The 26,992-nt window shown below is 44.0% G+C and overlaps 1 protein-coding gene across 7 annotated transcripts in view; it reads right to left on the bottom strand.

The window, feature by feature from the left end:
• Window positions 1–504: 504 nt before the first annotated feature.
• tp53bp2a (tumor protein p53 binding protein, 2a) overlaps window positions 505–26,992 on the bottom strand; it is a 48,796-nt gene continuing 22,308 nt past the window's right edge. Inside the window, exons 1-18 of one of the 7 annotated variants that reach the window (XM_020481772.2) lie at window positions 26,125–26,206; window positions 25,936–26,006; window positions 25,254–25,355; window positions 17,774–17,972; window positions 17,412–17,593; window positions 16,948–17,112; window positions 16,700–16,741; window positions 14,455–14,502; window positions 13,353–13,548; window positions 9,166–9,276; window positions 8,826–8,950; window positions 6,360–6,765; window positions 4,474–5,309; window positions 3,314–3,451; window positions 2,874–3,007; window positions 2,576–2,742; window positions 2,145–2,344; window positions 505–2,010 (exon numbers count right to left, since the gene is read on the bottom strand). In XM_020481772.2, coding sequence (XP_020337361.1) covers window positions 1,969–2,010; window positions 2,145–2,344; window positions 2,576–2,742; window positions 2,874–3,007; window positions 3,314–3,451; window positions 4,474–5,309; window positions 6,360–6,765; window positions 8,826–8,950; window positions 9,166–9,276; window positions 13,353–13,548; window positions 14,455–14,502; window positions 16,700–16,741; window positions 16,948–17,112; window positions 17,412–17,593; window positions 17,774–17,972; window positions 25,254–25,355; window positions 25,936–26,006; window positions 26,125–26,137 — 3,177 coding nt within the window. In that variant the 5' untranslated portion in view covers window positions 26,138–26,206 and the 3' untranslated portion in view covers window positions 505–1,968. Of the gene's footprint in view, window positions 2,011–2,144; window positions 2,345–2,575; window positions 2,743–2,873; window positions 3,008–3,313; window positions 3,452–4,473; window positions 5,310–6,359; window positions 6,766–8,825; window positions 8,951–9,165; window positions 9,277–13,352; window positions 13,549–14,454; window positions 14,503–16,699; window positions 16,742–16,947; window positions 17,113–17,411; window positions 17,594–17,773; window positions 17,973–25,253; window positions 25,356–25,935; window positions 26,007–26,124; window positions 26,207–26,992 lie in introns of those variants that run through there. The other 6 variants (XM_020481766.2, XM_020481769.2, XM_020481767.2 and 3 more) reach the window with 6 other exon arrangements.

The raw sequence follows: 26,992 nt of genomic DNA, 5'->3' as shown, positions 1-26,992 counted from the left end.
CAGTGAATTATAAGTGAAAAAATCCATCTGTAAACAATTGTTGGAAAGATTACTTGGTTGAAAAACAAGTTTTAATGACTCCAACCTAAGTGTATGTAAACTTCCGACTTCAACTGTATACACATTTTATGGACACAGTATATTTTACATTAGTTATTTTATTTTCATTGACACACTTCAACTGCACTCTACCCCTCCCATTCTATTGGTTGCAAGGATTTTGTAGCATACATTGAAATAGAAAAACTCTAAAGTGTTGATTCCGGTGACGTTTTCTGTATCAGTTGGTAAACCATGCACCATGGTCTGGTGTTGAGAGTCGCCGTGTTCCCAGAGTTGAATTGGGGAGGAACAATTTCCAGCTTCTGGAGCGTCATAGACCTGCTACATATTTCTAGTCACACAATGACTGTCCCACACCTAATAGGATGTTTTGTATTGACAAGTTTTAGGAAATAGGTCTGTTAGTCATAATTTGCAAAAGAAAGCCACGAAAAGTTCCACCCGTTTCAATGCATGCCACCGGATCCGGAAGGTCCGTATTTTATTGCAAATGTTTACAATTCTACATGTGAGGTTATAGTTGGACAAAACGAAAAAAGAACGATAATAAAACGTAACAAAAATAAATCCATCTGTTGAATCTGACGAGTTGATGCAGAATTCCTTACTATGAATGAGCTGATTGAGTTTTCATTCAACTTGCTTTAGAGATTTTAAGGAAAGACACCTTGTCTGACATTATAAGCATTCATCTCTACCATCTCTTACTCTTCAAGCCAAGCTACATAGCGTGTGAATAAGGTTCCTTGAAGTTAACCCTCTCATCCTTCCTACATGGCTAAATGGTCCATTTAAATGCAGGGACGCCATTTTAGAAACAGATGACACGTGGATTTCACTAGTGATGTCATAGTTTCCGAGGAATGTCTATTGTGACAATAGCACAACTGTAGTACTTATCTGTTTGTCATATCTCCACCATTAAGCCAGTGTCGAGAAATATAACGAGTGCTGCTTATATCTGCTCACTTAGAAAATATACTGAACCACAGGCTATGTTAGCATCATCGAAGAACAAGAGTCAAAAGCAATAGCTCATTCAACAGTGGTATAGGCTACGTTTCACCAACCAAACATACGTTTCATCATTTCATTCCCAGTTTGATAAGTTGAACAGTGGTAATAGTGGTACACACTCAGACATTAACCCTTGCCAGTACAGTAGGGTCAATGCTGAAACATGGGCTTCTATTGTAGTTATACTGAGTGGGACACAGTCACTAAAAACAGGAAATGACATAAGGTAACAGAATACCTGTTCATACAAAATTCATCACATTCATCATGTATTACACTAATTCATTCACTCAACTAACACATTGTTCAGCTCCAGCTCTTTCTGACGAGGTTCAAATGAAAGAATAACAGTTTTAAAAACTATGTAAAAGTGTAAAAAACACCTTTCAACATAAAAATACTGTTTGTTCCATTTTACATTTATCCCCAGACATTCTGATCAATATCCATAAATGCAGATACTTGATCGGAAAACAATACGACAAAACATGTAGAGAAACATAATGCCTTTAGTGTCTTATACACACACAGTGGTCTGGGAAAATAAGTGTGGAAAACCTCTTCTCCTGGTATGTAAAAGTGCCTCAGATGGGCCAAAGTCAGTGGTCATAGGCCCGTCTGTAGTGTTCTTGGGTCAGTTTAAAATCCTTCATGTGGTTTGGTCTCAACGTTTCTTCACGTGACTGTTGGCCTCTCCTTGTACGGTCCTATTAAATAAAGCCTGTGTGGACCTGCATCTCAATTGTTGCTCCATCTCAATCTTCCCCCATATTACTTCACAGATCAGAGCAGATGAAGGAGAGAAGATGAGGAGAGGTATTGGACCAATGAGATGCAGCCAGTGTCCATGCCTCCTGATATATTTACAGTTCAGGATTGACAAGGGGTCTAAGCCAGGCTTCTCTGTCTGGGCTTAATTCTTGGGTAAAGCTGTTGAGAAAGCAGACACACAAACACCTTATTAGATACATTGGAACACTAGCAACCAGTCAACATCTTAATGGAAAGTTATTCAGTAAAATGTTTAACTTGACGAAACGCAGTTCTGACACAGTGCGACTCACCCCCAGAAGGTTCCGAGGGATGTACCCCTCCGTGTCGCCCGTGCCCGCCCACCACCACTCGGTCTCGTCCTCGTCCTCTCGGCGGACGATGGTCATGCAGTCTCCCTCATGGAACGCCAGCTCATCAGAATTGTCATTGCTGTAGTCCCACAGGCCGTACACCACGCCCCTGTTCATGATGCCCATCTTCTCCTGCACACCTGGAGGAAAGAGGAGACCGGGTGTTAGCGGAGCAAGAACACGCACAGAAATATACACACAAACGCCAAATGCAGATGACACCTACAGGTGTGCATCCAAATACACCATCACTAGTACAGTATCATCAACAACCACACTGCCCACTGTCTCTTCAATGTAAAGAGAAACAGAGACTTTCCCCTGACATAACACTCAAGGCTATTTTTACCAGTAGCTGTTGAACTACTGACCGTAGAGGAACTGGGAGCACTGGGTGTATCCCTCCTCCATCTCCTCACACTTATCCGCTGCCGTCTGCATGTCACTGTAGGTCATAGCAAACACCGCTGCTCCGGACTCCACCAGGAACTTACACACCTGCACGTTATTACAGGAGGCCGCGCAGTGCAGCGGAGTCCTGAGAGAGAGAGAGGTAGAAAGAGAAAGGAAGAAAAAAACAAAGTATACATTCAAAAATGGACGTGTCAGACTCCCTCGCTGGCTTGTGTTACAGAGTCAGAATCAGAGCTGTTGGTAGCGTCCACTCACCAGCCATCGCTGTCGGCTGCGTTGACGTTGACACCAAACTGGACTAGGAACTTGACGATCTCTGTGTGTCCGGCACAGACTGCGTTGTGGAGGGCTGTGATCCCCTCATCATTAGGCAGACTAGGGTCCTCCACCTGAGACAGGAGAGAGAGGTGGATCTTTACAACTCACTTCACAAACACACATTATTTTATACACTCGGTACAAATTATCATCAGCTAACAGCTAAGACTACAAAACGTTAAGACTAAACTTTTTGAGTACGATGGTTTACCAGCTACCATGCTAACCTGCCATTACACTCTTCACTACACACAAGCACTTGTAAACACTGTTCCTTTGTGAAAGTCTTTAAAAAACGAATAAAAATAACTTAGAGGTCCACTTCAGGAAATATGATACGGTATTTACTACAGTATCTATACATCCAGAAATGTTACCTCGTAGATGATCCTCTGGACCAGATCAAACTCTCCCTCCAGAGAGGAGTCCAGGAGCAGGGCCAGGGGGTTAAACTTCACCCTCATGCTGTGGTCGATCCTCTCGGAGCCGGTCTTACGCAGGTTGGTCCTCTTCCCCTAGTACAGACACACGGAGAGGAGTAGACTTTTTACACAACGTCACACCTAGATGATATCACACAGCCACGATGACACGCTCTCACGAGGAAGTGTCTGAGGGTGTTCGCTAGTGCTCTGTCTGGATGGATTTGATTTGTGCACGTCTGTGTGTGTTGCATAGAACAATCTACTCGCTGTTCATATAAATGGGTTCCAATCCACAAAATATTAAGAAACTGGATGCAATGCATAAATGATTCGAATGAACATCCAGAGTATCTTTTGAATGAATACAGTATCTACTCAAGATTGAAGGGACCTGTTCCCTCTGCAACTAGACCAATACTGACCTGACTAACAGAGCCAAACCAGTCATGAAACAAACCTTTCCTAAACATCCCGATTATTACACAACCAGATGATAAGCTATTACTGGTCACATGAAAGAAAGGGCCCTTTTTTGGGTCTTAACAGCTGTCCATTGGGTTTAGCGGCAGAGAGCAAGGACTGGGAGGCAAAAATGGGTCAGACCACTCATCAACACTCCAAAGGGTAGGACCCCACTGACAAACCTGCCTGTATGGGATCAACAATGGAATGCAGCTTGTTGTTTACTTACAGGGCAGAAAATAACCAAAGCTCATTTCAATGTCAGCTTTGGATGAGGGAATGTGAATGCTTACTGAAATGCAGCCATTTTATGTCAGATTAGGACATAATGAACAGGTTCCACTTTCTACAAAACTTGATCGGGATTACTGTGCTTATATAACCTGTGAGAGGGTGGAGGGTAGCTAGCCAGGGTGAGATGAGGTCAACGGAGGTGAACATGTACTGTACAACCTGAACAGTCAGGACAACCCCATGAGAAACAACAAGGGAGGCACACACAGTACTGTAGAGTACAGTACAGTTGGCTATTGTTAATATGGCTTAGGACTGTGATGTTAAAGCTATTTGCAGCAAGTAGAAAGGTTGTGTCTGATTGTGGGCTGGTGTTTATGGGTGTCATGGAAGGTACTTAAAATGAGGTTCCTTACCGGTGGCAATGTGACCTGTCCTGTGACCTCTGGTGCCTGCATGCTGAAGGTGTCCTCCCCCAGGATCTCCTGCTCAGCCCCGCTGGGGTAAGGTGGTGGAGGGTAGGGGGGGAATTCTTCCATGAAACTCTCTGGAGGAGGTTGCAGGCTGGGTGGGCTGGGCTCCTCCATGCCTGCAGCAGCAGGGGGCGGTGGGGGGAACCGGGGCTGGTCAGGTCGAGGGGCAGGGTGGGGTGGATGGGGAGGGGGCGTGAACTCCTCTCTGTCTCCCTCTGGGATGGCTGGTGGGGTAGTCTGTTCTGCTGGGGGTGGGAGGTGGTGGTTAGGGGTGGGAGGAGGGACGTCACGCACCTCCAGTTTCACACTTCCCGGTTGGCTGCTCTCCCCAACAATCGGGGGACCTGGAACACCAGGCAACGCCCCTCCCGCATCCTTTACAGCCTCGGGTGTGGTGGGCGTGGTGAGGATGGTCTCCATGGCAGCCAGCGTGGTCTTCTGATAAAGCAGCTTCTGGATGTTGGGCCCTGCGGGGCCCTCGGGCTCTGTGATGGAGCTGCGTTTCTTCAGGGGCCGTGGGGCGTTGTACAGCTTCTTCCTGAGGGCCTCCAGGTCCCCGTCACTCTGATGGCGGTAGGGGTTGGAGATGAAGGGCAGCAGCTTGGTGGGGCTGAGGGGACGGGGGGTGCGCTCTGTCTCCCCCTGCTGGCCCTCGGTGGGGGGGCCCTGTTGTGACCCGTGGTCCACCTCTGAGGGCTGGTCTGGGGAGTGCCGCTGCTCACTGTATGGGTTCTCTGGTTGCTGGGGGCCACCACCGGAGATCACAGGCTTACCGTACACTACACACAGAGAATAGGTCAGACTTTAAAGTGGTCTTTGAAGATACCATCAACTAGACAACCTATTTTCCTGCTGGTACACAACAACACTCCAGGACAAGGATTGGCGAAAATATAACGTTTCAATCTATTGTTGTTGAGGCAGGCAACACACAGCTTAGAATGTTTATAGTGGGAGTAGCCTACGTGAGGATGTGTGTTTGAGGATGAGAGCTGTAACAGAAGGTGGTTCTCCTGACTGCATGGCTGAGCACTGGTGTGTCACCATGCGTCAGCCAGGTCAGGTTGGTGGATTTGACTTGAGGGAGATCCCCAGGGCAGGGATGACACGTGCACCCTGGCCTTATGGACTCTTAGTGAAGTCTCCAAGTACACTAAATACCTCACTTTTACAAATTAGGACACAGCCACTGTCAGAAAGACCCAAGAGCTTCTTCTGATCATGTGACCTGACCAGGAAAAACTCTAGGTTCTTGTTATATCCTATAAGTATATCATCTTATCAGAACTAGGACCACACATTTTTCCTGGCCACTGCAGACTCCAGAGTTCATGTCCTCTGCTTCACTTTAGTCAGACATAACTGCGTATGTGCAACCCGTTAACACTAACAGGGTGACGAGGAGGATTGCTTTAATGATTCATTTATCGGTTGCCATGCCTCAGGGATTATTATCTTTAATTAGATTCACTAACTGCAGCTTGTTCTGAGTCAGGACCCTCTCCGCTGGCTAAATGCGTCACTGTACTCTCCTAGGTACATAGCATAGGACTGACGTCAGCCTGCTTTAAAGTCTCTGTTAGGAGTTAATCTACCAGTCAGTGTAGAACAAAGAAAATAACAAGAGCAGACAACACTGTTTCTAGTACACTGGTGTTCAGTGAAATGCTTTGGAGCCATGGTTCACATACCGGCCTTGATTGGCAAAGTCACATTGCGAAATCAATCCTCTTCATTCATTCTTTAGAGAAATAGACAAATGTCTCCAGACAGACGGTAGTCCAGATACAGTCAACAGGAAATGAAGAGGAACCAGAAGGTAGTCTTACCACTGACAAATCCGTTGCCTCGGCTCTGGCTCCTGTTGAGAGACCCCTGTATGGCCGGTGGGTAGGGCTTGCCTGGGGTGGGCTGCTGAGTGTACATTGAGTAGATGGAGCTGGCTGCCAGGGTCTGGGGCTTGCTCAGGTCCTTAGGTAGCTCTGGTGTGAAGGGTCTTATGGTGGCTGCCAGAGGGGGGTCCTGCTTGGAGGGCAGGGGCAGGGTCTGGCTCTGGGATGGGGTCAGTGGGACGCGGGCCTTGGCCGCCTCCTGGGGGTGCTGTTGCTGGCTGGGGGGCTTGGCCTTGGGGAAGGTCCCGGTGTTGAGGCCTGGCTTGCCATAGGGGGCGCAACTGGGGGCTTTGGGTTTGCTGGCGACGGGTGGGGGCACCTTGACTGCAGCTTTAGGAGCAGACTGTAGAAAGGAGTAGACAAGAGGAGCTGGTTAGATGACAGATAGGTACTCACACCGTACACACACACACCGGATACACACACACACACCGGACACACACACACACCGGACACACACACACACCGGACACACACACACACCGGACACACACACACACCGGACACACCTGATGTCAAGAGCTAATGTTCATGATAATTACATTACAGTTAACCCATTACAATAGAACGTATCATTTAACCCCATTACTCACAGGCTTCCACTCAAAGTTCTGCATGGAAAACCCCATTGGGGATCAAATGTCCTTTTGAAGGTGTACTGTGCACATGTGTTTGTATGGTAGGTACATACAGTGCCTTTGTAAAGTATTCAGACTCCTTTAATTTTTCCACATTGTTACGTTAGCCTGATTCTAAAATTGATTGAATTGTTTTCCCCCCTCAATCTCCACATAATACCAGATAATGTTTGCTAATTTATATATATATATATAGAAAATAAATATCACATTTACATACGTTTTCCGACCCTTTACTCAGTACTTTGTTGAAGCACCTTTGAAAGTTATTACAGCATGGAGTCTTCTTGGGTATGATGCTACATGCTTGGTACACCTGTATTTGGGGAGTTTCTCCCATTCCTCTCTGCAGATCCTCTCAAGCTCTGTCGGGTTGGATGGGAAGCGTTGCTGCACAGCTATTTTCAGGTCTCTACAGAGATGTTCGATCAGGATCAAGTCCGGACTCTTATTCAAGGACATTCAGAGACTTGTCGCAAAGCCACTTCTACGTGGTCTTGGTTGTGTGCTTAGGGTCGTTGTCTTGTTGGAAGGTGAACCGTCTCCCAAGTCTGAGGACCTGAGCGCTCTGGAGTAGGTTTTCATACTTTGCTCCGTTCATCTTTGCCTCGATCCTGACTAGTCTTCCAGTCCCTGCTACTGAAAAACATCCGCACAGCATGAATCTGCCACTATGCCTCACCGTAGGGATGGTACCAGGTTTCCTCCGGACGTGATGCTTGGTATTCAGGCCAAAGAGTTCAATCTTGGTTTCATCAGACTAGAGAATCTTGTTTCTCAATCTTGTTTCTCATGCCTTTTGGCAAACTCCAAGCGGGCGGTCATGTGCCTTTTACTGAGGATTGACTTCCGTCTGGCCACTCTACCATGAAGGCCTGATTGGTGGAGTGCTGCAGAAATGGTTGGCCTTCTGGAAGGTTCTCCCATCTCCGCAGAGGAACTCTAGAGCTCTGTCAGAGTGAACATGGGGTTCTTGGTCACCCCCCTGACCACGGCCCTTCTCCCCCGATTGCTCAGTTTGGCCGGGCGGCCAACTCTAGGAAGAGTCTTGGTGGTTCCAAACGTCTTCCATTTAAGAATGATGGAGGCCACTGTGTTGTTGGGGATCTTCAATGTTGAAGAACTTTTTTGGTACCATTCCCCTGATCTGTGCTTCGACACAATCCTATCTCGGAGCACTACGGACAATTCCTTTGGCCTCATGGCTTGGTTTTTGCTCGAACATGCACTGTCAACTGTGGGACCTTAAATAGACAAGTGTGTGCCTTTCCAAAACATGTCCAATCAATTGAATTTACCACAGGTGGACTCCAAGCAAGTTGTAGAAACATCTCAAGGATGATCAATGGAAACAGGATGCACTTGAGCTCAATTTCGAGTCTCATAGCAAAGGATCTGAATACTAATGTAAATAAGGTCTGTTTTTTCATGTTAATACATTTTACATTTGCAAAAAATTCTCGCTTTGTCATTAAGGGGTGTTGTGTGTAGATTGCTGAGGATTATTTCATTTCTATTTAATCCATTTTAGAATAAGGCTGTAACGTAACAAAATGTGGAACAAGACAAGGGGTCTGAATACTTTCCAAAGGCACTGTATGCGTGTGCATTGGAGAAACTACTCTAAGTTGTTGGTAGGAAGGTCGACAGGAATTGGATTAAGTTAAATTAAAATTCACGTTTTCAACTTCCTGGACACCAGCTATTTTCGGTCCGCAGTAAAAGCAGCTAAGCGACCATTTTGGTTCAGTTGCACTGTTCTTACCTGGGCGTCTCTGACCAGGTCGTCACTGCTCTGGTTCTTGCGGAGGGAGGAGGAGGACACCTCAGTGGGCTCAAACATAGAGAACGGACGCACCCGCCGGTCCCTCTTCATGCCCTCCGTCTCACCTACACACAACACCACCGCAGGTGTTACCATAACATAACAACTAGACACAAACAGGGAAAACAATGGCACAACCCTATCTGGACTGTGTATCTAATTCAAAGATAGCCATGTTTGTGTGGACAGGCGGATATGATTTGGCCACTACATACCTAGTCATTGTGTGGTTGAGTCTTGGAGTAACATTTATGTGTGGTTGGGCTGAGGTGGTGGTTACCTTGCTCTGTGTTAGCGCTGGAGTCAGAGGTCATTCTGGGCAGTATGGAGGATGACCCAAGACTACTGCTGTTGGACTCTGGTCCAGAAGTGCCCCACTCTGCCAGCTTACCTGAGAGAGGGGGTGGGGGTGGTAAGGGAGTTGTGGTTTAAGGGGTGTTTTCTAACAATACTTTCAATTCAAACCAATGGTAAGGCCGAAGGTAAGGCCGAAGGTAAGGCCGAAGCTGGGCTATAATATACAGGAAAACCCCCGTGACTGGGACTTCCCTTTTCTCTGAAAAATGAAGACCATACAGTAGGGTTTCCTAAACTCGATCCTGTGTCTCCCCTTGGGTGCACGTTTTGGTGTGTTGCCGTTGCACTACAACGCTGATTCAAATAGCAAAGTCGTCGGCAAGCTTTCATTATTTGAATCCACCGTGTCGTGCCGGGGCAAAAACCAAAACGTGCACTGCAGTACAGGAGTGCAAAATGTGGTAGATCTAGCTAGTTCTTCCTATCTTCCACATTTCCTCAACAACTGATTTAGAGCTGACTGGGCCAGTCTGAAACCACATGGCTGTCAGACCGTCAGTTCTGCTGGAGGTAATGTGTTTGTTCCAACTGACCCAGTTAGAAACGCAGCGGAATCCAGCGTGGAAAGAAAATGGGAACGGGCACAGTTTAATTCAACAAACAGGCAGTATCGCCTCACAGCAACACAAACAGAGATCTGGCAGAAAAAGAGATGACAATGAAAACAAAAAAAGAATGTATTTTCGTGTTCTCCCACAACAAACATACCCCCATGTGCGCACACATACACACTCTCTCCCTCTCCCTCTCTAACATGCACACACAACTAAGCCCATATTGCATCCACTGAAAGGGTAACACACAGCAAGCTCAAGCTGACACACACACACACACACAGAGAGCACATACACACAGAGCACAGCACAACACCAGAGGGAGTGTGTACCTTTTCTCTTAGCCCGCAAGTCTTTCAGAGGCTTAAGCAAGAACATGGCTTCTAAAATAAACGCAAACAAGACAGAAAAGGTAGGAGCCTTAGATATCCAGAGGTCTGGTCCGATATAGGCCCAAGCAGGGGGCCCAGTGTGGGCATGGTGAGGGGTGCAGATGGCCTGGCTGGATCTGGGACCAGGCAGGGACACTCCCCGTCAGTCTACAACTCGATGGAGAAGAGCTCTGGAGGGGTTTGGACAGGCTGCAGATTCCCCTCTTTCCTTTCCAATCTGTCCCCCCCTTCTTTCCCACTGCATATTGGCTCATCACGCAGAAGTGATCGCATCACAGCAGACTGGGGAAAAGCTGGTACTTTAACTGCTACGTTTCCCTGGCTTCCAATGGAGACTACGTGTAAAGGAAAAGATGGACCGTAGAGGAAAAGGAGGATAGATAAAAAGGGAAGGAGGTCCCTTGTGGTGCTGTGTTGTTTAGCAGTTGAAATCACCAGCTTTGGTGTCATATCATTCATTTTTAATGTCACCCCCTCTCCCTCTTTCACACACTCCTTCTACTGGGGGAGTTATTTTAGGCAGACTGAACGAGTGAGTGAACAAGTGCGTGAGTAAGACGGAGTCATCCTGTAGAGAATAATAACAGGCCAACGTCTGTGCATGGCCTTTCACTGGTTGTGTGTGTGTGTGTGTGTGTGTGTGTGTGTTTAGTGTTGTATTTATGCAATCTGACTGAATCAAAGCCCGTAGTGTAAGCGTTTTAGCGGCGTTCCCTCGTGACAGTGAAGATCATTTTTTTAGTTTTAAAGTTCATTTCCTGCAATTCTACTCATATTGCCTTGAGGCGGAGAGACACATTTCTGCAATTTTTTATATGATAACTGATGATCAATGGCCCCCACACCGGTAACTACAAGTTTAGATAGCTGGCCCGCTAGACTAACTTACCAATAAATAAATAGCTGGCATGGGCTAATTGAGTGACTGCATATGAACAACCAAATTTCAAAATTGCACCTTGTGTATTATTTAATCTAACGCTCAACAGTAAGTTGAGACCCAGACTGAGTTCCTATACGTACAGTATATACAGTACTAGTCAAAAATGTACACCTACTCATTCAAGGGTTTTGAATTGTGTGTTGTGACAAGGTAGGGATGGTATACAGAAGATATCTCTATTTGGTAAAAGACCTGGTTCATATTATGGCGAGAACAGCTCAAATAAGCAAAGAGAAACGACAGTCCATCATTCCTTTAAGACATGAAGGTCAGTCAATACGGAAAATTAAGAACTTTGAACATTTATTCAAGTAGAGTCGCAAAAACCATAAAGCGCTATGATGAAACTGGCTCTCATGAGGACTGACATAGGAAAGGAAGACCAAGAGTTACCACTGCCTCAGAGGAAAAGGTCGTTAGTTACCAGCCTCAAATTTCAGCCCAAATAAATGCTTCACAGAGTTCCAAGTAACAGACATCTCAACATACACTGTTCAGAGGAGACTGTGTGAATCAGGCCTTCATGGTCAAATTGCTGCAAAAGAAACCACTACTAAAGGACACCAATAATAAGAAGAGACTTGCTTGGGCCAAGAAACACGAGCAACAGACATTAGACTGGTGGAAATCTGTCCTTTGGTCTGATGAGTCCAAATGTGAGATTTTTGGTTCCAATCTCTGTCTTTTTGTGAGATGCAGAGCAGGTGAAGGGATGATCTCCGCGTGTGTGGTTCCCACCGTGAAGCATGGAGGAGGAGGTGTGATGGTGCTTTGCTGGTGACACATGATTTACTTAGAATTCAAGATACACTTAACCAGCATGGCTACCACAGCATTCTGTAGCAGTACGCCATCCCATCTGGTTTGCAGTTAAATGGGACTATCATTTGTTTTTCAACAGGACAATGTCCCAACACATCTCCAGGCTGTGTAAGTGCTATTTGACAAATAAGGAAAGTGTTGGAGTGCTGCATCAGATGACCTGGCCTCCACAATCACCTGACCTCAACCCAATTGAGATGGTTTGGGATGAGTTGCACAGCAGAGTGAAGGAAAAGCAGCCAACAAGTGCTCAGCATATGTGGGAACTCCTTCAAGACGGCTGGGAAAGCATTCCAGGTGAAGCTGGTTGAGAGAATGCCAAGAACTGCAAAGTTGTCATCAAGGCAAAGGGTGGCTACTTTGAAGAATCTCAAATAGAGTATATTTTTATTTATTTAACACTTTTTTGCTTACTACATGATTCAATATGTGTTATTTCATAGTTTTGATGTCTTCATTATTATTCTACAATGTAGAAAATAGCAAAATAAAGAAAAACCCTGGAATGAGTAGGTGTGTGCAAACTTTTGACTGGTACTGTTTAAAGCCAAGTTATCGTTTCTCATTTTGTGTTTTTATTTTTCTCATATTTTTTAAAATCAATCTCTGGGAAATATGCGTAAGTATGCATTTCACTGTTAGTCTACACCTGTTGTTTACGAAACATGTGATAAAGGGCAAAATGATGCACTATACCCCCTCTGGTGGACAAAATATGTCATTACAGAATGAAATGAACACTACTGAGTGCCAATGTACAGTAGATTAGGTAAATTGATAGTAGCTATGTTACCAAACTGAAGAGGATGCCACTGAGCTTTCCCTGGTTCAACCTCTGACTGCACAATGACACAGCAACATGAGGGCTGGAATTCCACCCTGGCAAAGTTAAGTCTCCATTGAGTGGAGGAAAAACACAGCAACAGCCTCATGGCTGATTCAATCGCAGCACAATATATGTGTCACGGCTTTCAAGAGACCTCATTAGCCTTTAACCACTTTTCAAGGTCAGGTATCTTATCAACTCCTCTAATGTTTTAGGTTAAAATTAGCAGTAGGGCAAACTGATCCTAGATCTCTGGTTAGGGGCATTGGTAGAAGAAACAGCCCCACCAGAGGACACAGGCAGTAGGCTACCTTCTGAGCTTAGAGTCACGTCACAACCAGAGCCCGTCTGTACGAGGGTGGGGAACTCAGTCACATGTCAAACCTCTCACAAGCTCGTCATCGTGACTTTGTTAATCACTCAACTGAGGTATAGAGTACCCACCATAGTTAAGAGACTGAGCAAAAGAGGTGAAGTGGAGACTTCAGCAGAGTAGTTGGCGGGCTCACTTTGCCCGGGCTAAGAAGGAAGAAGAGAGATGAGAAAGGTGAAAGGTCGAGGTCACCGTCTCACCTGTGTTACCTTTGTCCTGGGGTTCTGGGTGTGCAGGCAGGGTGGCGGTGCCATCGGGGTAGGCAGCAGGTTTGACCAGCAGCTCGTGTCTCACTGGGCCACGAGGCATGGTGGACGACTGGATGTAAGGGCCGACAGCCGCCACACGAGACGGACCCTGCTGCTGCTGCAGACCCACCGGACCATCAGAGGGCAGCTAGAGGAGGCAAGAGAGACGGAAGGAGAGGATGAATGGGAGAGTTAGACAGACAAACACACAGATCAAGCTGGTTATGAGTGGGGGAGCATCAGAGGAAAATAATAACAGGGTCACTTACAGATGTACATAAACAGTGAAAAGTACAGCGCAAAGACCAAAATAATATATTTCTTATGCATCTCCCTCAGCTTAGTAGTAGATTAGACAGTTAGTATAACTTCCATTTGCCACTAGTCCAAAATACAGTGGTTGACGTTATGGATGAAAATATGATAAAAGCTCATTTAAAGTTCACTCCTTTTCACTTTATTCTTCACCCGATTTACTTAACCAAACACCTCTTAATTTCTTACGTGTACTTTACTGAATTTATACTTGGGATATCGCTTTTCAACAGTAAAACTTTATTTTTAAATAAATAAATACATAAATATATATATATGTGTGTGTACTTGTATGGGGATTTCCTCCAGCGATAAAAATATATATATTTATTTATTTATTTTTAATCGCTGGAGGAAATCTTTAAGGGAGATAAACAATGTTGAAAAATACTCCACAACTACCCCACATAAAGCCTGATCAAGTCTAACGCTAAAACATTTGGACCAAGCCAGCTCGCTTTACTTTCTAACACGGCCAGAGCCTTTATCTGAAAGTTCTTCTGTTTCGGAAAAAATAACTTTAGCAGCTGTGTGAAACAAGGTCTTTACGCAACAGAGCAGATTAAATAAGTCAAGCCGTGCCCTTTAAAAACAGATCAAATCAACAGCACTCCGTTACTGGAAACAAAATGGGGGGGGGGGTGCAGTAAATCCTACGCCTGTTGCTGCTCTGCCAAGTCATGCAGAAGAGATCAGTGCGTGTCTATGTCAGGTTCGGCTCTGTCATCAGTTACTGTACCTGCGGATGAGTGTCTTTAGTAGCCCTCTCCTTACCAGGGAAGCCATTCTTGAGAAACAAAAACACAAAAGGCAACAGCAGTTTGAACACACTGGTAGCCAATCCCCATACAAGTACATAAGTTACTATTGATCAGTTCCTCCCATATGTTTAGACAGAGCAAGACGAGGTGATTCTAGGCTGGTATCTCTCAGGCTAGCCTTTCCAGACCAGTGTGGTTGAAACATGCCTGCCGGGTGACATCATTGTGATTCCAGGGAGACTGTCAATAAAACCACCTCCTCAGCGAGTCCTGCTCTACTCAGCCTTCAGCTCCTCTGCTTCCACGTTACACCTTCACCTCTTCAGCCGTCTCCTTTCTTCATCTTAGCTCTTCCCTTCGTCAAACGAGAGAGGTAGATTTCTTCAATATTGGACGAAATCCTTTTTCCATTTGTGACGTGTGGTTTTCATTTATATAAAAGGATTAAGTATGGATATTAAAGGAAGGATTCATTCCACGACTTTATTATTCATTCAGTGAGTTTTAGCGCTGCAGATCGGAGCGGGATCTCGTGGTATAGAATGCCTTTTGCTTAGTAGACACTTTCATCCAGAGGTGCTTACAAAGCAGACTATTTGCTCATAAACAGCTGATACACAGCATTGCACGTTATGGCATTCTCTCTGCAAATATATTAACCAGGGAACATTGTGATCACAGTGGCATACACACATTAAAAGGAAATCATCTCCAGCAACACCCCCAACATCAACATAAGTGAAAGTGGCTGGTGTCTATGTTTGAAGTCAAAAGGAAACAGGTAGATAAGTGTTTCCGATGACACCATACGGTGACACTTACGACAATCTGGTGGGCATCATGTAACTTTAACCAACTATGAGTAGTCAAAGCTTAGTAGCAGGTAGCCTAGTGGTTAGAGCGTTGGGCCGGTAACCGAAAGGTTGCTGGATCAAATCCCTGAGCCGGCGAGGTAAAAATATGTTGTTCTGCCCCTGAATAAGGCAGTTAACCCACTGTTCCTAGGCCGTCATCGTAAATGAGAATGTGTTCTTAACTGACTTGCCTAGTTAAATAAAAGGTTACTTTTTAAGTAGTTGGTTAAAAATCAGGATTACACTCCAGATGTCAAAAGTGTTTTGTGATGACGTCATCCGGAAACAATTATAATAAAAAAAATGTATAATCTGATGAGCATCTTTTTGATTAAAAAAAAATTGAAACCTGCCATTTTCACATAATATGTTGATGTTGGGGTGGTGCTGGAGATGAATATGAAGTAGAAGAATGTTGGATATGTCCCATTAAAATGATACAACTTGGATTAGTAAGCACAAAGTTACTTAAATGGAGAGATGCATCTCAACTCCACACATTAAGTTAGTTTCAAAATGAAAGAAAAGGGTGTCAGAATCAATAAGACCACCAAATCACCAGAGATTGTCTATTCGTTTGACAGAGGTTCGGTTTTTCTATTAAAATACCTCTGATCGAGAAAATATTTTGCCGACCACGTGTAACGTGAAATGATAATAAATCAATAATAAATCATTCAGTAACAGTTTCAGTGCCAGAGCAATTCCTCCACAACCTCACCCACTCGAGTTTCCATTTTAAACACTCCTCACCCATAAATGTTGTTCTTGTCCACTTATAGCTACAGCACATCTCACATGTCCTGACAATTTCCTCACAAAATCTTTCAAAGACAGAACCGAGTATTTTTTTTACATAGATTATGAAAGTGCCATGGAAACCACAGAAGTCAAAAACAACTCAGAGGAAGAGGGGTAGAGGGATATCAGGCAGTGATGTCAGAGCTCAGGCCTGAAACCATCTCCTCTGGAATTCCTGTCTGCCTGCCTGTGCTCTAGTCTCCACTCCTCTCCTGGAGTTGTTTTGCCAAGCTGGGCTAAAGAGAGGGAGTGTTGAGTGTAAACTGAGATAGCAAATCAACTCTGTGACATCAACTCCTTCAATCCTGATCTTTGGGAGCCACCAGGTGTGCAGGCTTTTGCCCCAGACAGGTACTAAAATAACTGAATCAAGTGTTATAGTAGTGGGCTGGGGGGGCAATCTCCCCACTCTGTGAGTCCCAGGGACCAGGATTGAAGAACGCTAAATAGACAGAGATAGAACGAGTGAACTGTGGAAGGAGAGATCAGAGGGTATTTCAGTCCTGTGAGACAGTGATTTGTTTGTCAGTGCAGAAAGGCAGTGAGAGACAGGGTTGAGGAGTCTTACTTTTTTGATAGGGGCCGGCTCTGAGGGCCAGGGCATCTGTGGCTTTCAGAGGTAAACAGAGATACAGTGTGTTTATACTCTCCAGCCCATAGGGGGCACTCAGGTTATCACTTTTAATTGGGTATGCGTCACTATGTAAATATTTACATTTCTTTGACCAAGTCTTGAGATGTCAAAGTAAGTGTTCTGCATCCGTGTGTGTGTGTGTGTGTGTGTGTGTGTGTGTGTGTGTGTGTGTGTACACTCACCGGCAGGTTCTCTTTCTGCTGCAGAGCGGCCTTCTTCTTCCAGAGGCGGTCTCGGAGCTCACTGACGCGTTTGTCCATAGAGGCCACCTCCAGGTTGCGCTTGTTCAGACTGTCTCTCTGATGCTGCAGCTTGGAGTTCTGCTCCTGGTTCAGCTTGTTACGCAGCTAGAGGGGACAAGAGACGACATGCCAGACAGCTGAGCTAAGATGGAGGACAGGGTAGAGGACACATGAGGCTTTGAACTAGTTGTTCTGGCGGCTCAGTTGATTAGTTAGGTCACGGTGGTAGGGTTCGAGTCCCACACGAGCCACATGCTAAACGTATGTGATTTGAAAATACAGACATGGGTCAAATTGTACACATATGTAAAATATTTTCAAACAATTGAGCACCTGGGATTGAGTTTTCCAGGTACAATGGCATTGTCAATAGTCCCAAAAGTGCAAACTCGAAGAAAACACACCTGCAGCTCCTTGTAGAGGTGGTCCAGCTCAGCCACAGAGCTCTGGTTGTCTTTGAAGCCGTCCATCTTGCCATTCTTGAGCATCTCCAGCTGTCTGTTGAGCTCCTCAACCTTGGACACAGCCACCACCAGCTCTCTCTGCTTCTGTTGGAACAGACCATTCATCTGCTCTATCTCCTCCACTACAGAGAGAGAGAGAGAGAGAGAGAGAGAGAGAGAGAGAGACGGAGAAAGATAAAGATACACAGGTTAGAACCAATCAATTAGTCAGTCATCCAACACAAATCCACCAATCAATTCACCACTCAATCAATAGACCGAACAACCAATTATTTTCCCATTCATTGCAACACTGCGCTCACCCAGCTTGCCGTTGCTGAGGCGTTTCTGCTCCACGTGGCCCTTGAGGGCCCGGACCTTCTTGAGCCGTGTCTCCTGGTTCTCCACGTTCTCCCTGAGACGCCGCAGCTTCTCCTGGTCCGATGCCTGCTGCTGCTGCTGCCTCTCCTCCTGCTGGTGCTGCCTCTCCTCCTGCTGCTTCAGGTAGTGCAGGCGCTGTTCCTAACGAGGGAGAGAGGAGAGGGGTAGGGGAGAAAGACGATGGGATGGTTACGGAGCCCTGCTTGCTTCAGAAACCACCACTGCACAGAGTGAATAACTATAATTTCATACACTGCATAATGGATCATTTTAACTGCTCATTTTAATAGGCCAATGGGGTACAACTACTGTACGTCAATTGTGATTTGTCTGCAATGTCTATGAAGTTTTTTTTGTTGAATGTGCTTTCAGTCCATATCATTAGTTAGAACTGAACATTTGACAAACCGGATATCACTGCGGTAAGAAAGTCGAACAATGATCTACTCGTTGCGCCATAAACGTGACAGGAATCTCCTAAAATAGTGTCTTTATTAAGCTCCCTTACAGGTGAACTGTGGTAATGGGACGGCATGTTTATAACGCTGCTCTCTCAGGGCTACACTCCGAAGCCTGTTGTGCTATCCTCTGGCTTCTCCTGACAAACACAGTTACGATGAGTAGAGACAGGCAGGCAGCACAGGTGGGCAGGCAGCACAGGTGGGCAGCGCGGAACCGACTGTGTTGATCCAAGCAAAGGCAGAACAGTAAAAAAAACTTTCTCAGACAGAGACTGTAAGGAAGAGAGAGAGAGCAGACAGGTCTCTCTTGAAACAAGAGCATTGATCTCCATGAAACTTGAGCCTTGATAAATAAGTGTAAGCAAAAAAATATACCAGTGGAAACAGACTATGGTTCATGATGCCTCAGCAGCTACAGACCCCTTGAGGGAAAGAAACCCATCAAATCAACCAAACTGTAATGTGTCAGCTTATCCAGCCAATAAATCTTCTGTATCTGAAAAAAGTCCTTTGTTTGAACCATGGTTATAGTGATTGATGACCAGAATCTCATGTTAATGAGATGGGGAAAACACAACTCAAAGGCTTACTGCACTACATCCTACAATAATGTTCTGTCATGACATGGCCCTTTCTGGGTAAAGATCATGGCTTCTCACTCTCTCCAACACCCAGGTTCTGTTATCTCATGTCGTAAATTCCTGGCAGAGACTATCTCCCCCTTTTCATGTTGTATGGAGAGAGAGAGTTCAACAGTAGAACAAAAGGAACTCCCGCCAAATTCTACTATATTACAGAATTCGAGACTGCAATAATATCTATATTTTGGAGAAAGTGTAAACGGTCGGTGGAGAAGCCAGCTATGACCCGGTCTGTTTTGTTTCATGTTTGTGACCTCATGAAAGACAACACAGTCACATTACCCTAACTATGTTTATATAGGTGTCTCCATTATGAGGATTGCATCTAATTATTGTATAAAATGAATGAGTAAAGATTAAACTATTTGTGAAATTATGTAATGTGATGTTACACCTTTAATGTGAAAGAATCGTAATTCCCTTTCAAGTTTAAATAAGTCATTTACCCGCCCCCGTGAGCACAGACATGAACAGGCATCATAGAACCACCTTTTCTATTGTTACGAATAAAATTCTCTTCAGGTTTGAGTACCAAGACTGAGCAAACCCACAGCGTGTTCTGTGATTGCGAATGGTTTAGACTTCCTAACCATACCACGTGGAACATTGGCTACACGGCTGGAAATGGTTCAACTCAAGACTATCGATCCCAACAGAATAAGAGCAAATCTTAGACATTAATTACTAGTCTGCAGCTAGAAATTCTGGAAACCTGGGATGCGAAGACCGACAACCGCCGAAACATCTATTCTATGAGAACATTTCTGATGGTACTCTGAAGTAACCATTCTAACCACGAAAGACTTTGATCTTCAGGGAAAGACAGACACAGACAGACGAACTCTCCAGCAGACGGATTCCAACAGAAAACATCACGACACATGGGCATAAATATATATATATTGTTTGCAATTATTCCCGAATGAGTGAGCGTTTATGTGCAAAGGATTAGCATTTAAATGAATATAATTATAGTAGTATAGTGTGTAGTGATCCCTCTGGTCTTTCCCGCTCTTGCTCAGTCCACACCCATTTCCCTTTGTCCACCAAGCCGTCATATCGGCTTAGCCCACTAGGCAATCTTCCATATCATTTGTTAGTAACAGATCTGTTTGTTTGTTTATGCATTTCTGTGATTATTTAGTTAGTTACTAAATAAATGTTTAAGCCAATTGGTGTATGGATGATTTATAGTAAAGGCTGGGTTTGTGCAGATAACCAACAATTTACGACGTTTGGAATGAGACTGACGTAAATAATAATTCATTAATAAGAAGACTAATTGATAAGATATTAAAATATCTGAAGAGTTATATTAGGAAAATTATAACTTTAACTCTGAAGATTTTCCTTGGTGCCCCGACTTCCTAGTTAATTACATTTACATGAATAGTTTAATCACGTAATAATAATTACAGATAATTGATTTGATAAAATAACAGCCTTCACTTTTAATGATGCCAAAGACACGACAGTTCTTACATGTGCCACAATTCATCTACACAACTATGTCTTATTTTCCACCTCGTGTGTAGTGCCGAGCGATTAGTGCTCTTTGAGGCCTGTTCATTTTCGGTTTGATTATTAAAAAATAATCACGGTTTTCAATTTTGGTTTTGGAGAAAATTCTGGTGTTTTATTGCAAATATGCAGACGGAGTTGAAAAGAGAACACACAGAAGGCTCTTGTATAAAACACCTCTCCGGATAACATCTTTAAACTAAGCGCAACCATGGCATCCGTGACAGCGAGGGAGATGCGTCCATCCATGTATACTGGTAAGAGAGTCTAGCTATCTACATATTCAGATCACACGTTTCTAATTCTGTCAGAAAGTCATTTTCATTTCAAGTTAAAGTGTACTGTTAGCTAGCTAACGTTACGTGTATAATCTCTGTAGTAATATTATTCGTATCTCAGAGAAATTTGCACTGCTAGTTATAGCTAGTTAACCTCTCTAGGGTACGTGGGACGCTAACGTCCCACCTGACCAACATCCAGTGAAAGTGCAGGGCGCCAAATTCAAACAGAAATATCATAATTAAAATTCCTCAAACATACATGTATATACACCATTTTAAAAGACAAACTTTTTAATCCCACCACAGTGTTCGATTTCAAAAAGGCTTTACAACAAAAGCATACCATGCGATTATGTTAGGTCTGCACCTAGACACAAAAAACACAACAATTTTTCCAGCCAAAGAGAGGAGTCACAAAAAGCAGAAATAGAAATAAAATGTATCACTAACCTTTGATGATCATCATCAGATGGCACTCATAGGACTTCATGTTACACAATACATGTATGTTTTGTTCAATAAAGTTCATATTTATATCCAAAAATCTCTGTTTACATTGGCGCGTTGTTATGTTTTGCCTCCAAAACATCCGGTGAAAGTGCATAGAGCTATGTCAATTTACAGAAATACTCATCATAAATGTTGATGAAAATACAACTGCTATGCATGGAATTAAAGATATACTTCTCCTTAATGCAACAGCTGATTTCAAAAAAGCTTTATGGAAAAAGCACACCATGGAATAATCTGAGTACAGCGCTCAGAGACCAAAACAAGCAATACAGATACCCGCCATGTTATGGAGTCAACAAAAGTCAGAAAAAGCATTATAAATATTCACTTACCTTTGATGATCTTCATCAGAATGCCAGGAATCCCAATTCCTCAATAAATGTTAGTTTGGTTCGATAAAGTCCATCATATGTCCAAATACCTCCTTTTTGTTTGTGCATTTAGTACAGTAATCCAAATGCGCAGGCACTAGGTCGAGACAAAGTCAAAAAAGTTATATTACAGTTCGTAGAAACATGTCAAACGATGTATAAAATCAATCTTTTGGATGTTTTCATCATAAATCTTCGATAATGTTTCAACCAGGAGAATTCCTTTGTCTTTAGGTATGAAAGGGAACGGAGCTAACTCTCACAGGCGCACGCCTGACTGAGCACATGGCCTTCTGGCAGACCCATGACTAAATCAGCTCTCATGGATAGGTAAGACTTGGAAACCTACAAACCTCAGATTTCCCACTTCCTGGTTGGATTTTTTTCTCAGGTTGTTGCCTGCCATATGAGTTATGTTATACGCAGACATCATTCAACGTTTTAGAAACGGAGTGTTTTATATCCAAATCTACTAACATTATGCATATCCTAGCATCTGGGCCTGAGTAGCAGGCAGTTTACTCTGGGCACGCTTTTCATCAGGACGTGAAAATATTGCCCCCTACCCCAAAGAAGATAACATTGAAACTGGTTGGTTAGTTGCCTGCAGATTCATGCAGGGTAGTAACAAAAAAGACTCCACTATGCAAGTAACTATTTCAATAGAATGTCACTGCGACAACTGTCGATTGACGTAGCTGGTAAATTCGCTCTGGCTATCTACTCCGATTTCAGAGCACTCGTCTGTGTGCCAGAGTGCAGAATAATTTACGAACCCTCAACACCCGTTAAATATGTCTGGTGTCAGTAAACGTTGGCAAAAAAGCGTAATTCAATAGCTCTGCTAGGGCGAGTAAAATGGTTAGAGTGAGCTGTTCTCTCATTTGTGTCTGGAAGTAGCTAGCAAGTTACCCTACATTAGTCAGTCAGTTAGACTGGGTGCTTGACTGCTGCTGTTAGGTCAGAACACTCGGATCAACCCCACTCCTCGGCCAGAGCATCCAGCATGTACTCTGATTGCTCCGAGAGCGATTTATGAACGAACAATCTGACAATGCTCTGAGTTTACCAATGCCCAGAGCACACTCTGGCACTCCAGGTTACATTTACCAACACACCCGTAGTATAAGCCAGCCTTTAGTCTTGAGATCTTTGGTTGTTTCGTACATAGCCTCACAAGTAAATCCTTAAAAGAAATGGGTGGGGCTAAAGCTTAATGGTGTGAGTGTTGGGCCAGTAACCGAAAGGTTGCTGGATCGAATCCCCGAACTGACAAGGTACAAATCTGTCGTTCTGCCTTTGAACAAGGCAGTATACCCACTGTTCACCAGTAGGCCGTCATTCCAAATAAGAATTTGTTCTTAACTGACTTGCCTAGTTAAATAAAAAGGTTACAACGATGCTGAATGGGTGTAGACAAAGAACTCTCCCCTGTAGGTACCAAAACATTCAAGGGCTATTTTCTCAAAAGTGAGGTTACAAGTTAATCAACTTTCAAAGCAGAATTACTTCTCCATTGTTCCTCTACTTTTATCCAATGTAAAAAAACACCATTTCAAATTGCTACATAAGACCGAATCGAGCCGGTCGGTCACATATTACATTTGCTTTATTTGAGGACTATTATTTAATTCCAAGTCATCTCTATAGAGTTCTTCAAAGTAAATACGGCATACTTTCATGACTGCCGAATATTAACTAACAATCACAATTTTCAGGTTGCGATACCTCGCGAAGCAACAGCGAGCTCTGTATATCACCTCACGATCATGCATTCTTCTCTCTTCTGTATCAGTTGTAATAGAAACACAGACTGGGCAAGTAGATACACATTGGTCATTGCACACTGAACAAAAATATAAACATAAAATGCAAAGTATTTGTCTCCTGTTTTATGTGCTGAAACAAAAGATCTCAGAAATGTTCCATTTGCACAAAAAGAGCATTTGTGGACAAATTTGTTAACATCCCTGTTAGTGAGCATTTCTGTTTTGCCAAGATCCTCCATCCACCTGACAGGTGTGGCATATCAAGAATCTGATTAAACATGATCATTACACAGGTGCACCTTGTACTGGGGGACAATAAAATGCCACTCTAAAATGTGCAGTTTTGTCACACAACACAGTGCCAGATGTCTCAAGTTCAGGGAACGTGCAATTGGCATGCTGGCTTTAGGAATGTCCAGCATAGCTGCTGCCAGAGAATTGAATGCTAATTTCTTTACTATAAGCCGCCTCCAACGTCATTTTAGAGAATTTGGCAGAACGTCCAACAGGACTCACAACCCCAGATCACATGTATGGCGTTGGTTTGCAGATGTCACCGATGTGAACAGAGTGCCCCATTGTGGCGGTGGGGTTATGGTATGGGCAGGCATAAGTTACGGACAACGAACACAATTGCATTTTATCAATAGCAATTTGAGCCCACAGAGATATTGTAACGAGATCCTGAGGCCCATTGTCATGCCAGTCATCCCCCGCCATCACCTCATGTTTTAGCATGATAATGCAAGGCCCCATGTCGCAAGGATATGTACACAATTCCTGGAAGCTGAAAATGTCCCAGTTCTTCCATGGCCTGCAAAATCACCAGATATGTCACCCATTGAGCATGTTTGGGATGCTCTGTATCAGCGTGTACTACAGTGTGTTCCAGTTCCCGCCAATATCCAGCAACTTCGCACAGCCATTGAAAAGGAGTGGGACAACATTCCACAGGCCACAATCAACAACATGCAAAGGAGATGTGTCGCATTGCATGAGGCAAATGGTGGTCACACACCAGATACTGAATGGTTTTCTGATCCACGCCACTACCTATTTGCGGTATCTGTGACTAACAGATGCATCTGTATTCCCAGTCATGTGAAATCCACAGATTTGGGCCTAATACATTTATTTCAATCGACTGATTTCCTTATATGAACTGTAACTCAGTCAAATCTTTGAAATTGTTGCATTTATATTTTTGTTCAGTATCGTTAATTACCACGTTTTATGCACTAAACTATATAGAATATTGGCCCGTTGGAAACTACAACTCCCTACTACATCGCACAGTTCAGGCTGGATCTGATTTATTTCTAGAGAAACTGTGTGATGTTCGCATTGACCTCATGGAAGAAAAACCTACAAAACGGAAATCAAATAATTGAACCAACGTCAGTCAATTAGTTGTTTAAAAAACAAAAAATAACCAACATTTCTGTGAATTGCTCAGCACTACCTGTGTGTTTCCTCTCCTGTGTATTACCTTCACCCTTAAGTCACCCGCTCAAGACCACTACATCAACAGGGTTCTCTTTCTATTCCATCAAATATTTTTTTCTCCCCGATAACTCACCTTCTGTGCTCCTTGCCTCCCCTTTTCGCCATCACTTTGCCCTCGCCTTTAATCTTCCCCTCTCTCATCCCCCCTCGTCTCTGTTTTCCATCCTCTCCATTTATTTCCATCACTTTACCTGCACTCTTTCATCTTCCTCTCACTTTCTCTCGCTCTTAGCAACTCCCTCTCGCTTTCATCCCACCCCCCCAACCCCTCTTTCCCTCACTTTCTTTCTTCCTCCATGTCTCATCTCCTCCTTTCCACTGCCCCCACCTCCATATTTCTACCCTCCCTCCCTTGTTACCTTGGAGGCGAGGAGATGTTGCTGTGCGTCTATCTGCTGCTGCTGTCTGGCAGCCATCTCCTGCAGCTCAGCCAGAGTCATGTCCATCCGTGGGGCCGACACCTGAGCAGGGTACAACAAGGAGAGACGGTCAGCCACACACAGAAAAAAAGTTGGCAAAGTAAGACACACATACATATTGTACATATAAAAACACATCATCTCTCACTCCAAGGCAAATGTTGTGTGTTTTGCATCTGTGTCAAGACAGGCCTGAAGCTATGTAGGACATGCACAGTCTCTGCATGTGGGTAAATAGCACACACTCGTGTTCAAATATGGGGACGTTTTTTGCGTCATTGGTGACACAGGAGTAACTGAACTCGTTTTTCCCCTCTCTCCCTCTCCTTCTCTTCGGAAGCTTTAGATGTTACAGGTTTAAAAGTTTACTAATACAAAGAGCAGCAGAGGAAATGGTAAAACAAGTTTTAAAAAAAGAGCTAGATCAATGAGTCACAACAATTCAGAGGGAAGTTAATGTTTGATTAATTGACTAATCCAATGACTCATAGGACAGGAAAAGTAGAGGGGCTTCAGCAATCAACAGTGTAGCAACTATACTACACAGTGACTGAATGAAAAACTGGGTTTCAAAAGGCGAACAAGCAGACGTTTGTCTAAAGTCACTGGTTTCTGAACTCACCCCGTTCTCCACCCGTCTATCCCAGGTGCTCTTCACTCCGTTCCTCTTGGAGTCTGATCCTCGTGAGCCACCTGAAACATACATCCAAAACCTCAGCAAAAACAGTCAGAGAGAAGGTTAAAGCATAAAAAGTTGTCCTGACTAACATTAAAAGCCACCAAGCCTGTTAGGAAACTATGAGAAACTCACGCAAAGTGTTCATTGGAACTAAAGCTGATATGAGTGAAGCAAACGTCTCTCGCTCTCGCCCTTATATACACCACACACTGACACACCACATACAGTAGACACACACGTTCTGCAATAGGCTCCTTCGGCTGGAGGGGAGGAGTCACAAGCAGGTTACACAAACACAGACGGGCTAGCGTTAGCGACGAGCTAAGCCACTCAGCCAGCACAAAGACATCAGTGTCGCCCAGAGACTGGTCATAATCCCAGGATTTACTACAGTACCCTGGGTCTCTGAGGGGCTGATCATTGACTGTGTGTGTATTTGTGTCTGTGTTGAGGGTGCCTTAGGGAGCAAGTGGAACTGATTTCATCCCTCGAGCACCGGCCCGTGACCAAGCAACTTACATAATAGTTTTGGACAAAATCTGCTACAAATATTGGCTAGGCCTGGGGGACTACGCAGGGGCACAATAACATGCTAAGCTAACTCTGAATGAATAATTAGCCTATAAGGTAATGCTATGACAAATGAACTGAATAGCCTACTTAGCTAACTTAATAGTGATGGGGAGAACTGTTTTGATAGTTACATATCGCAATATTTTTGGACAATATTATATTAATACATTGATTTGTAAAAACACCACATAACTAAACCCTTGAATGAGTAGATATTATTTTATATAATCATGTAGTAACCAAAAAAGTGTTAAACAAAAATCTAAAACAGATTCTTCAAAGTAGCCACCCTTTGCCTCGATGCCAAGTGTGCAAAGCTGTCATCAAGGCAAAGGGTGGCTACTTTGAAGAATCTAAAATATATTTTTATTTGTTTAACACTTCTTTTGGTTACTACATGATTCCATATGTGTTATTTCATAGTTTT

This window comes from Oncorhynchus kisutch, linkage group LG4, assembly GCF_002021735.2.
Source record: "Oncorhynchus kisutch isolate 150728-3 linkage group LG4, Okis_V2, whole genome shotgun sequence".
NCBI lineage: Eukaryota > Metazoa > Chordata > Actinopteri > Salmoniformes > Salmonidae > Oncorhynchus > Oncorhynchus kisutch.
The sequence above is the reverse complement of the archived record's forward strand: the minus strand, read 5'-3'. Positions and strand labels throughout refer to the sequence as shown.